Source organism: Crotalus tigris, unplaced genomic scaffold, assembly GCF_016545835.1.
Source record: "Crotalus tigris isolate CLP2741 ecotype Arizona unplaced genomic scaffold, ASM1654583v1 scf7180000018030.5226217, whole genome shotgun sequence".
Lineage (NCBI taxonomy): Eukaryota > Metazoa > Chordata > Lepidosauria > Squamata > Viperidae > Crotalus > Crotalus tigris.
The window spans coordinates 4,463,462-4,476,799 of record NW_024096786.1 but is presented as its reverse complement, the minus strand read 5'-3'; the positions used below and the strand labels follow the sequence as shown (position 1 = coordinate 4,476,799).

General features: G+C 39.0%; 1 protein-coding gene across 1 annotated transcript; it reads left to right on the top strand.

The window, feature by feature from the left end:
- The first annotated feature begins 3,746 nt into the window (after nucleotides 1–3,746).
- NUP43 (nucleoporin 43) lies at nucleotides 3,747–13,305 on the top strand. The gene is made up of 8 exons (XM_039346895.1): nucleotides 3,747–3,926; nucleotides 5,691–5,813; nucleotides 6,049–6,126; nucleotides 7,227–7,395; nucleotides 8,243–8,378; nucleotides 9,028–9,179; nucleotides 11,849–11,971; nucleotides 12,866–13,305. Exons 1-8 carry the CDS (start codon nucleotides 3,807–3,809, stop codon nucleotides 13,078–13,080), a joined length of 1,116 nt encoding a protein of 371 aa, XP_039202829.1. The 5' UTR covers nucleotides 3,747–3,806; the 3' UTR covers nucleotides 13,081–13,305.
- Nucleotides 13,306–13,338: the final 33 nt, after the last annotated feature.

Below are 13,338 nucleotides of genomic sequence, written 5' to 3'. Positions count from 1 at the left end.
TTTTCTCTATTCTGTATATGCGCTGTTGGTCAGCAGGAACCTTTTGGAGCTCCTCAAAGTAAAAAGCCCCCTTTACAGGGTCACCAGTGTAATCATTTAATCTATACACCGCTCTTTCCCCCCTTGTCTGCAGTTCTTTGACGATGAATATCTCATCCGTATAGGTTTGCTGATAGCCCTTTTCAAACTTACCCTTCAGTCTGGATACCCTGACATGATCCCCCATCTTAAGACATTTTTCCTTTCTTTTTCTTTTTAAAGTTGCCCCATAAAGCCTCATCCACACACCCCTTTCGTTAGACAAATTTACGGTGCTAGGAGCAGTACCGATGCTACGATGGTAAGAGCTATTGTACCCCTGAATAGTATCTGCTAAAATGTCCACATACCGGTGGGTATTTCTAGCTGTGAAATATCTCCAGAGTTTGTTTTTTAGGGTTCTATTAAACCTCTCTATAACGGCTGCTTTAGTTTTGCTATGAGTGACAAAATGATGAATGCCGTAACGTGCTAAAAGTTTCTTCAGTGGAATATTCAAGAACTCTTTACCTGCATCTGTCTGTAATTTTCGGGGTGCACGTCCTGTTTGAAAGATATTCTGGAAAGCGGATGTAACTTCCCTCCCTGTTTTATCAGATAAAGGGGAGGCCCAGGCATATTTAGATAACACATCGATAACTGCTAAGATGTACTTTTTTCCATGATTCTCTTTAGAAAATTTGGAGACATCTATGAGGTCAGCCTGCCATTGATGATCTAAGCCAGACACTACTGTTTTATTTCTAGGAAAATTAATTCTTGCAGGCTTATGAAGCGTATAAGCGTCTTCCCCTGACAGCCACGTCTTGACTTGCTTCATGGTCAGGTTTTTATCATGTTTTCTAGCTTCCTGAAAAAGGGCATTCACACCTCCATAACTCCCTACACACCCCGGAGTATAATAAATACGACTTAAAAGCTTTTCATGCATCGTTATACTGAAAGACCACTGACAAATGTTCAAGTGTTGACATTAACACAGTCTTTTATTGGTTATACAGAATTCAGAGGGCGCACAGCACCGCCATCAGAAAAATATCCCTCATCACCACTATCAGAATCAGAAGATAAAGGCCTATACCACGCTATTTTATAATACTCTGGCCCGCCTGTGCCCCATAAATCACGTCCGTAGTCACAAGCAAACCAGTCTTTACACAAATTGCAGCTCTTTAACTCACAAGGTAGATAGTGTGGTCTCTGGGATAACTCATAATCCCTGTTACAGTCTAGATCAGAAAAATCTGCAGAAGCTTTCTGACCACGGCGATTATCACAGGAATCTAAAAGCGGGGTGTCTTGAAGTGTTTGCTGTCTAGGTATTACTAATTCAGAGTCTGCAAAATATAAAGCACATTCTGTTAGCAGTGTATCCGCTCCAGCATCATTTACATTATCATAAATAAAAACATATTTACTTAACATTGCTGGGAGATAATGTAGTATCATTCACCATTTCACAGGCTGTCCGGTAAGTACTCTGCATCTCATCGTTAAAGTTACAACACACCATGCTACAGCCCTGTAACACAGGTCTGAATAAAAAATTTTCTTTATCATAACCCCTGCAACAGATTTTGTTGCATTCTGTTGGCTGGGGCCTTGTATCAGAGTGTCCGAAGCTATCTTTTGCTGTTGGTGTAAAAACACCTTTGGAATCAGAGGCTGCCATCTTCAAAAGACTGCTGGGACTAAATCGCTAGCTGTTCAGGCCTGCCCACACAAACTCCCCTGCCCCTTGCAATGACACGCCCTTGAGCATTGCGCATGCCCAGATCACGGGGAGCATGACAGGCCCGGGCATGTCCCTGCCCGCACAAACTCCCCTGCCCCTTGCAATGACACGCCCTTGAGCATTGCGCATGCCCAGATCAGGGGGAGCAAACTCCCCTGCCCCTTGCAATGACACGCCCTTGAGCATAGCGCATGCCCAGATCACGGGGAGCATGACATGCCCGGGCACATCCCACACAAGGCCTACCCCTTCTTTTTTTTTACTAGCAGACAGACAGGCATGGCTGCTTGCTGCTTGCCTCTTGTGAGCCTGGTTGGCTGCTTGCCTCTTGTGAGCATTTTAATTCCTGTTAATAGTCCTTGTCTTTTGCTATAGTGGGAAGGCGGGCAGAATAAATTTTATTCGGGGTACAAATGGCAAAATATGTGTGTTTAGATTTTTTACAAAGGTAAAAACCAGCTGTGGGTTTTAAAAGGGGCTTTGTTTGTTTGTTTTTCCCCCTGCATTCGAGGAAATGCTTTTAAAACCACCTAGACATAAATACCTTTTAGAAAAAAATATCTTTTAGAAAAAAGGGGTTAACTGCAGGCTCTGGCTGCCTTTCAGGGGCTTCTTTTTCCCCAGCTTTTGAGGCACTGATTTTTAAAACTCCACAAAAATTAAAAGCATCGTTAGGCTAGAATGATTAGAAATAAAAAGCCTTTTTTATTTTTTATTTCACAGCTCCCCAAAGTAGGCTTGTTTCCCAAAAACACAGGCCTCTGCTAATTATTCACTTAGCTCTTTTTGGTTTTGAATGTCCATAGAAATAGTCTAGGGTTAACAGCTCCCCAAAGTAGGGCTTGTTCCCCAAAAACACAGGCCTCTGCTAATTATTCACTTTACTTAGCTCTTTTTGGTTTTGAATGTCCATAGAATTAGTCTAGGGTTAACCTAATCATGTACCCAGAGGATTGACTGCCATCTTGATGGGATTAGGCCAAAACGTCACATCCGGAGGGTGGGGGCTGAGCACGTCACTTCCTTTTAGGGCTGTGCCCTGTTGACGTAATCAGCACGTGGGTTTGTTTACTTTGATGACGTCACTGATCAAAAGTGCTGATAATTTTCATTAAAAAAAGGTATACACTACTTCTACTCAGGTTCAACCCTGCTCGACTTTTTGACATCAGGCAAAGAAAGCTTGTACATTCCTACAAACTGAAAGCTAAATGAGAAAAGCAGAATTGTTTCAAAAATAACCTGGCACAATTTTTGAATATGTTCATGAATTCTCCAGGAATTGAGCTGGATTCAAGAGAGATGTTGTCTTTTAAAAGGAATTGTAGGGAAAAACTTGAAATAGTTTAATCAGCAGAAGCATATGTGCTTGATTCAGCAATGTGTCATTAAATTCAGTGAAGCTCATGTTCTCTCCCTCCTTCAAACTGGTTCACTTATGATGCACACCACTGTAATGAGACATCAATTCTCCAAATTCTCATCCAGCCATTCAAACCTGTTGTTTAGACATTCTGGACACTGTAGTCTCTATTCTGCCAGACTGAAAAATACATTGATAACCACTGAATGTATTTACTGCAGGCTCCGATAACGCCATACAGATCTGTGCATATTGTATATAGATGTGAAACCCTGTACATTCAGTAAGACTTACTCCTTAATAATTAAGTTTAGGACTTATAGCTTAATGACGTCTGTTTTTCTATATTATATCTTTTCAAGTTACTCGTGCATAGCGACATCGTGAGATATAGTGCAGAATGTCACTCATCCTAAATCGCGTTGAGACAAATATTTAATATCTCTATTAGATACTCCAAGTTTGATATTCAAAGGGAGACACATCCTACTCGCAAAAGCATCGGAATTCTCATTCCTACCGAAATGGCTGTTCTTTAGGTGCAGGTCCAGCGCTTTTTGTCCTTCTTCGGATGCCGTCTCCCGTGACGTTGGTAAACCAATCAAGAGTGTGGGTTTGAAAGCCTGCGAGGTGATCTTCCTGCGCGGGAGTGAGAGTCTTTCCCCGAACATGGAGGACATAGTGGGCAAGTATGTATCCCAGAAAATCAGTAAGACCCGCTGGCGACCCGTATCTGCCACTGCCTTGCAGTCTCCCGAGATTTTCGCCACCGGCTCGTGGGATAATGAGGTAACTCGGACGCCTCCTGACCGTCGTTCCTCCTTCCTCGGGTCTTTTGACTTTTCCCCCCATAACCATTTTTCGGTTCTCCCCCCCCCCGTCTTCTTCTGTGCCCTCCAACTGTCATGATCGCGAAAACTTGGTGTGTTTGCTTTTCTCGATGTGGAGTATTCCTGAACCATAGTCGTGACTTCCCCCTAGTTGTTCAGTTTAATCCTAAAACTAATCCCTATTTGCTTGTGCAGTACTGTTTTTGTCGTTGGAGAATAGACCATTTGTTTTGCTTTAGCGAAGCACCACGTGGCTAAGTTTAAGAATACTTAGTAATTTTAAGCGTAAATGCTATTGCGTTTCTTTTTAATTTTGCCTCAGAAATTGTCATCTGAACTAAATTACTCCCATTTTACTGAAATTTAAATAGGGATACACTGGAGATAACGGAAGGTCAAATTAATACTAATTGATATCTGCCTTTACTTTAGAAATGTAGCACAAAACAACTATTTTCAGAGCTACATATATTTCTGAAAATTTTTATAGAGCATCTTAATTGACAGTCTGTATGCAACATAAAACCTCTCAGTAATTATTAAACATACAACAAAAGATATAGTACTTTGTATGCATCATGGCATCCGGCCCTCTCAATTCCTGGCAAATAGATGGGGAAGAAATGAAGGTAGTGACAGATTTTATTTTTCTGGGCTCAAAGATCACCTCAGATGGGGACTGCAGCCAAGAAATTAAAAGATGCTTGCTCCTGGGGAGGAAAGCTATGGCAAATCTATACAGCATACTAAAAAGCAGAGACATCACCCTGCCAACAAAAGTGTGTATAGTCCAGGCCATGGTTTTCCCAGTTGCAATGTATGGCTGTGAAAGTTGGACCATAAGAAAGGCTGAGCGCCAAAGAATTGAGGCCTTTGAACTATGGTGCTGGAGAAGACTCCTGCGAGTCCCTTGGACTGCAAGGCGTTCAAACCCGTCAGTCCTAGAAGAGATCAACCCCGACTGCTCTTTAGAAGGCCAGATCCTGAAGTTGAAACTCAAATACTTTGGCCACCTAATGAGAAGGAAGGACTCACTGGAGAAGGGCCTAATGCTGGGAAGGATTAAGGGCAATAGAAGAAGGGGACGACAGAGAATGAGATGGATGGATGGAGTCACTGAAGCAGTAGGTGTGAATTTAAATGGACTCCAGAAGATGGTAGAGGACAGGAAGACCTGGAGGAATGTTGTCCATGGAGTTGTGATGGGTCGGATACAACTTCGCAATTAACAACAACAACAACAATGCATCATTATCTTAGATTATCTTTTCTAGATTATTTGAAAATGAGAAAATAGCAAGGCAACTGTAGAATAGCAGTGAAAGCTTTGGGCTCAGAGTAGGGAGATCCTATCTGTCTTGTCTGATAAAACTTGTTCTACATCTGACATTTCTTCAATAACATCTTTTGGGCATAGTCTATACATAGACTATGTACATAGCGATGTTGTTGATATTGTGGCTACTACTGGTATTTTCTGATAGTATCCACAACCACAGAAACTCACCTGGTGGCTTTGGTGCTGTCCTTTCTCTCAGCCCAACTTACTTCCCTGGATTGTCATTATGGGAAAAATAGAAAATAGGAAGAAAAATGGTAAATTGAGTCCCTATACAAAAGATATATAAATCTAATGAAGTACAAAATAGTAATTTGATAAAAGATGAAGACATATTGTTTTATTAACATTGTACAAGAATATATATTTCTTATAATTTTACAGGAAAATAAGATTTCTGTTTGGTCTGTTGGAGATTTTTCAGGCTTGGCCCTAAATGGTGAATATCATGGAGAACCACATTTGCTTTGTGATATCCAACATAGTGGTGATGTTATGGATATGCAGGTAAAAATTGTATAAATACTTTTTAAGAGGCCTCGAGACATGCATTATCTTTGCTTTAGAAGCTTCAAGATATTACTGTTGCAGCCCTATGAAAGCAGGTTTCCAAATTGTTTTTTGCCATTATAATTGATATATATACTCTCACATAAAAATGCAAACTTTATCATGCTAAATGTTTTTTCACTACAGATGAAATCATTTATTGTGCTAACATACTAGATTTCCCCCTCCCTAGTTTTTGGATCAGGAGAGAATTGTTGCTGCTTCATCTACTGGGAGTGTGACCATTTTCCGGCATCATCAAAATAATCAGGTAAATGGTATTTGTTTTCATTATCAGAAAAAATGATACAAAGGCTACTTATACAAGGAAACTTGAATTTAAATCAGATAAGCCACTATCTGAACTGTGAAACTAGATCTTTCTTCCTTGCCCTCTTTGCCAAATACATTGTTCAAAAAATGTTAAGAAATCCTGTCTTTCACAGCTTTATTTTGTATATTCAATTATTTTGCAGTTCATTGGTTCATCTGAAGCACTATGGAAGCAAAACTGAATTTCTGTCTAGAATAATTGGGTAGTCTGGTATTATTGTATGGTGCCATGGAGCTATTTTTTTCTACAATAAAGTTTTCCTGTTTTTGAAATTTACTGTATGCAAGATTTATTAACTTAAATCCATAGCCAGGTTGTTCTGAATCCTAAAAGAATAATATAGAGATATAAAATTTCTAATTGGGCCATCTTAATATAACTTTAAAAAAGCAAGGGTGAGTATAAACTTTTACAGTTGGTCCCACTGTATATAAAAGGCTTTGTCAGCAAAGGTAAGACTCTTGAGTTGACTACATAGACATATTCTCTACCACTGACAGAAAGTGAGTTACAGTTTATTGTAATTGCAGTCTTTTTGTGTGTGTGCTTTTTTTTTTTTTTTTTAGTTCCTTGTCTTGCCCACAGCCTTGGGATTTCAAAATGTGTTGCAGATGTCTAGAATTGACTTGTGCAACACTTATTTTGCTAATAGTAGGTTGCCAAGATATTTTCACAATATAAATCTGAGTCTAAGTGCACAGTCTGAAATAGTTATTAGAAAAAGGGAATTCTGGCTTTGCATATGTCTATTAACCCAAGCAGAATAATTGAGAACTACATGGTGAAAATCATTATTATAGTTGTGAAAATGCAATAAATGTCCCATATATATTATATTTCATAAAATATACATATTATATTTTTATGAATCTTAAATTCTATAATTTCAAATATTGCAGTTTTATTTTCTATTATTAATTTGTATATATCACTTGTGCTTAAGTCTAGACAGAAGTAATACTTTGCTTGAAGCAACCTTGTAATTGAACATTTTGTGCAATTAATGGGTAGATTGACTCTTTTTTCTTACGTTTTAGACTCTTTCCATAAATCAGAAATGGGAACAAGCACATTATTATGATCACTCCTGGGGAAGTGCATCATGCACTGGGATCATTTGCAATAGCCCTGAAATTTTTAGTATTGGAGAAGATGGTAGGATAAACATGTTCACCACTGACCATAAGGAAGCTGTACGTACTATAGGTAGGAAGATAAGACTAATAATGAAGGCAGAAATATATGCCAACATATTGCTATAAGGTATCTTACAGGTTTTTCTAGAAGACTTAGAATAAAGATAGTATCAGTTTACTTACTTTTTTAGCAGGAATTCAATTTTCACTTTATAAATTTAGAAACCAAAGGGTTATTTTATTGGGATCACAATTGCCATGGCACTTAAAATACATTGGTATTTTACTAAATGGAATGATCTGTGGCACATTCCTAAGAAATTATATGGCAACAGCTTCCATGAATAGAACTTCAACTGATCTGCTGCTTCCACCTAAATTTCAAATAATTCTGTACTAGTGACCACTAGATTCTAAATCTCTTTTCCTCTTTTCAGTCTTGTGTTCTGATTGGACAGAAAATATTGTATCTTCAACCTTCATACAACAGAATACTGTATAATTGTATCACATAGATTATATGGAAAGAATATACCAATATTTTAAAATTTTGTGAAATACTGTTATTGGCATTGTAAAGCTAATATTTGCAGTATGCAGAAAATTTGAAGGTAGCATTGTTTTCTCAACTGAGCAGTTATTGTAATATTGTGATTTATTGGAAAGAGTGCAATGTAATGTACACTTTAAAGGGTTTGCTCTTAGTTTAGGGCAGTTGATTTCTACCTGAATCCTTTATTGCATTAAAATTCACATGTATAGTTGATGCAAGAGATATGGAGATAGTACTCAAACTTGAGACAATGTAATGCTGTACTTGCTAAGCAATTTCATTCTGTAATATGGCTGTCACCAAATCTTGATAATTTTTTAAAGAGGCATTGTTAAGTATGAATACTTATTTTAATTTCTTGTAGATAATGCTGACAGCAGTACACTCCAAGCAGTGACTCGACTTCGCACAACAGAGATTCTGACAGTCAATTCCATTGGTCAGCTAAAAATATGGGACTTCAGGCAGCAAGGAAATGAACCTTCACAAATATTTTCAATGTAAGCGTTTTGCTTTCATATAAAAAGCTTTGATGAAGTCAAGGTTGTATGATAGGGATGTGCGAAATGCCTGAAGAGCTGATATTAGGCAGTATTCAAACTGAAATGTATGTTTTGGAGTTTTGTTCCAGATGCAAAATGAAATAGGACTGTTTTAATCTGTGTAACATTTGTTTACATGAGAGTGAGAAAAAGACAAGGTCATCAGATTTGGCTATGGGGAAGTGAAGGAGAGAAAGGAAGGCACTGGTAAGATCAGGCAGAGCAGGCATATACTGCGAGCCTGTTCCTTGCTGCCACAATAAGGAAAAGGGGTATAAACCACGCCAGTGGCAGCCCAGGAGACGAGAGCAGAGGAAAACACTGGGAAAATCTGCAGGCTGGAGATATGCCAGATTGAAAGCTCTCAAGGGAGAGAGGTGGTGCAGACCAATTTGCCAGTTTAAAACTACTCTGGGATCCTTCTGGATTTTACTTCAGCTAAAACTCAGAACAACAAAAACCTGGTTTTATTTCTGCTAAAATGTGGCAGTCTGAAACTTTTCAGCAGAAATTTTGAGGGCATGACAGTTTGTACATAGCTTCCAGAGTTTCAAATAGTGTTTTGACTACAAACTTTGTGATTTCTTAAAATGTTTTTCCTATGCAGGACAGGGGAAAGAGTACCACTACATTGTGTTGATAGGCATCCCAATCAACAACATATTGTTGCTACAGGTAGTCAAGATGGAATGTTGAGTATTTGGGATGTAAGACAAGGCAGCATGCCAGTTTCCTTATTAAATGCTCATGAAGCAGAATGTAAGTACCTAAGCAAACAAGATAACTTCTAATGTAGTAGTAACAACTAGGGGAACAATCTTTCATCACACCAACAGTGCTTGAAAAAAATATAATTTATCACCCATCTCACTGCAAGGAAATTCTGAAGAGCTTACGTTAAAAGCAGTAAAACCATGTGTGCTTATACACACACAAAAGAATACAAAATTATGATTAACAGATGGATGTGAGCAGGATGCGCAGCAGAGAGGTGGGATCTACTATTAGTCCATTAGGGCCCAGTCCAACTGGCAGAGCCAGGTTTTCAGGCTCTTACAGAAGATCAAGAGGGCGAGTATAGATCTGGGGGCAAGATGTTCCAAAGAGCCAGCACCATAGCAGAGAAAGCTCTTCTCCTGGACCAGGGGTAGGCAACCCAAAACACTCAAAGAGCCACTTGGACCCATTTCCCATCGAAAACAAAACACCGGGAGCCGCAAAACCCTTTGATATCTAAAATGAAGATAACACTGCATATATCCTTTTTTACCTTTATTATAGGTGTGTGTCTGTGTTTGTGTATGTATGTATGTGTGTGTGTGTGTGTATATATATATATGTGTGTGTGTGTGTGTGTGTGTGTGTGTGTGTACACAAACAGGTAAAAAAGGATATATGCAGTGTTATTTTCATTTTAGATGTCAAAAGGGTCTCTCTGTCTCTCTCCCTCCCTCTCTATCTGCCCTTGGTCTGCCAATCCTCTTCCCCCACTCTCTTTCTTTCTCTCTCTCTCTTTCCTCTCTCCCCCTCCCTCTCCCCTATCTGCTGCTCACCTGGCAAGCTGGCTTCAAGCTGTTCTCCAAAAAGCTCAGGGGTAAGCAACCTCGGCTCTTTTATGACTCATGGATTTCAACTCCCAGAATTCCTGAGTCAGCATAGCTGGGCTAGCTAGCTCTCTCCTGCCCTTCCTGCTTCCTGCAGAGACACAGCAAAGGGAGGAGCCCCACTTAAAAAGCTTTTCAGCTTGTCGGAGAACACTGTGAGTCTACTTTCTTTTACACACACACACAAACAACACACACATACACACACAGAGAGAGAAGCAGGGAAGCACAATTGCCTCTCTCTGTCTCTGTCTCTCTCTGCAAATGGCAGAGGAGGCTGGGAGCCACAGGGAAGGCTCAAAAAGCCACATGCGGCTCCGGAGCCGCAGGTTGCCGACCTGTGTCCTGGACTCTTATCAGTCAGAAATCCTTGACCAAAGGGACCTGCAGCATGCCTCCTCTGCTAACATGGGTGGGGCATTGGAATGAGATGGTTCCTCAAGTAATCTGGATTAATGCCATGCAGGGCTTTGAAAGTAACAACCTCTACCTTGAATTGCATTGGAAGCAAACTGGTAGCCAATGCAGTTCACAGAACAATGGTGTAACATGGGCCACTCTAGGGGCCCCAAAGACTATGCATGCTATTGCACTTTGCACAAGTTAAAGCTTCAGAATGCTCTTCAGGGTAGCTCCATGTGAAGCACATTGCAGTAGTCCAAGAATTAGATGACCATGGCTTCAGTGATTGAGTGCAGGGACTTCTGAACCAGGAAAGGCCACAACTGATGCACAACCCAAAGTTGTGCAGAGACTCTCCTAGCTGAGACTGCCATCTGCTCTTCAAACAGGAGTCATGAGTCCAGGAGAACCCCCAAAGTGCAAACAGGGTCTGTGTGGGGTAGTATGACCCCTATCCTAACCTAAAGATGTCAAAGTCCTGGACCTTGAAGCTTCATGGACCCAAAGCTATTGTTTTGCCAGGGTTCACCATGGACCATGGTATCCTTTTTACTATGGTTCATAGTATTGAAGGCTGCAGAGAGGTTAAGGAGAGCAAGAATGCACTACCCCTATCCCACTCACTACTCTCTCCCCATTAGTGTGACCAATGCTTTTTCTGTTGTTTCTTAAGCTTTTCCCAGGAAAGCCCAAGTTAATAGTGTATATACTGGGCAGAATCCACTGGATGAAAAAGTCAGGGGAAAAAAAAGCTGGGATTCCAGATTTAATCAGATTATGGCTAGGTTCACAAATGTGCTTCGATGGCTTACTTGGAATTTTACTTGGAATTGAAAGATTGTAAAAAAAAAAAAACCCGCTGGTTTAGTTGGCATAGTGACCTAAGTCATGATTTTTTTTTTAACCTAGCTAAATGTGGTTTATTTAATAAACTGCTAAGGAGTAAACCAAACAATATCATATCTGGAAGTAATTATTATTCTTAGTCTAAAGCAGGGGTCCTCAACTTCCTGGGCTGCAGTTCAATACCACTCTGGCTTGTTAGGAACCAGTCCATGCAAGCAGAGGGCAAGCAAGCAAAGCGTCATCTGCACATATGCGGGATCTAGATTGTGTGTGAAACTCTTTCTCCCCCCACCCCAGCCACCCGGGTCTCTTGTGCCAGAAAGGTTGGGGATTGTTGATCTGTAGGATAAGCATTAAACAATTTCAAGATGTCCTGTGCTAACATAGAATGTAGGAATATGCTAATAGAAGGCATTGACTGATAATTTCTTGGGTGTTTCTCTCATGTATTACTAGTTCGCCTTTCTGTACAAAATTAATTTTTAAACATTTGCTACCGTAAAGTTGAAATGTAAATAACTTTTTTAGAATGTTCTATCTTTACATATTATGTTTGCCATGTATTTACTTTTACAGTATGGGAAGTACACTTTCATCCTTCCAACCCTGATCATTTGTTCACTTGTTCAGAAGATGGATCTTTGTGGCATTGGGATGCTTCCTCTGATGTGACTGAAAGAAAATCTTTTCTTCATACAGGTAAGATTTATTCAAACTTTTGATTAACTAAATAGGTATTTCATGCTACTAGCAGACTAGGATAGAAATAGCAACTTTTCTGGTATTGTTGCACAATATTTCTATAGTTAACTTTAACATTTCTTGTATTTCTAATGTAAAATGCTTTCATGTACTGTACAGTGTTTTTCCATGCTGCCCACACTCCAGATTTCTGCAAGTGGAGAATAGAGAAAATGCACATAAATATTAAAATAATTGCTTTTGGATTAACTAGAATAGATGTGAGAGATTCAGATTCAAAGGGCAAATGTAATTTGAAATGTGCAGAAACAGCATCTGTTGGAAGTATCTTATGTATCTTTTCCTGCAATTGTGCACCAATTGTGTAAATCAAGATGAGGCTGCTTTAAAATGCTATATGAACATCTTCTTGTGCCAAATCACATTTTGCAAGGAGCCCTGGTAGTGCAGTGGTTAAATGCAGTATTGCAGGCAAATTCTGCCCACAGTCTGGAGTTCGATTCTAATAGGGCTCAAGGTTGACTCAGCCTTCCATCCTTCTGAGGTGGATAAAATGAGAACCCATATTGTTGGGAACAATATGCTGATGTTATAAACCACCCAGAGAGTGCTGTAAAACACTATGGAGTGGTATATAAGTCTAGGTGCTATTGCTAGTGCTATTTTAGCCTTCAACTCCAGATATCTCCATAGTTTTAATAATAGCCTAACTTGAAATGAAAAGGCAGTGAAAATGATTAAAATTATTCTAGAGCAGCAAACTGTAAACTATTTTTTGACAAACAGCAAAGCCAAGTATTTAAACAATATTTAACAATACATTTGCCTTACATTTAAATAATTCTCATTTTTTTACTTGAAGATAACATTTATTTCTGTGTTTTATTTTAGGTGGAAGAAATACTTCATTTCTACCTCATTCTACAGCTAATCAGTCCATAATTAATGCGTGGTTAAACAATGATCCTACTAAAGATCGCATTGAGATTACAAATTTAAGTTCACATTCAACTTTATCGATAAACAGTTTAGATGTGTTAGGATCATTTCTTGTATATGGAACTGACACAGAATCTATTTATGTTAAGAAGGACCTCTTTGTATAGCCTTATTTTTCCCCAAACAATGTTATTCTGTAAATTTAGATTTTTTTTCCTAAAAATTGTAATCAATAACATTCTCTAGAACCATAGTTAAACGAGGGTCATAATTTGGAGTACAACTGAACATAATTCATGTTACAGATTAAGCTTGTTAACAATACATTTCTGTAATTTTTCAACAGTAATATTTTTATATTAAAACTTTCCATTTATGCATTGTTTATTTAATTACTTTGTAATTACACTGTCTTTTTCAATATT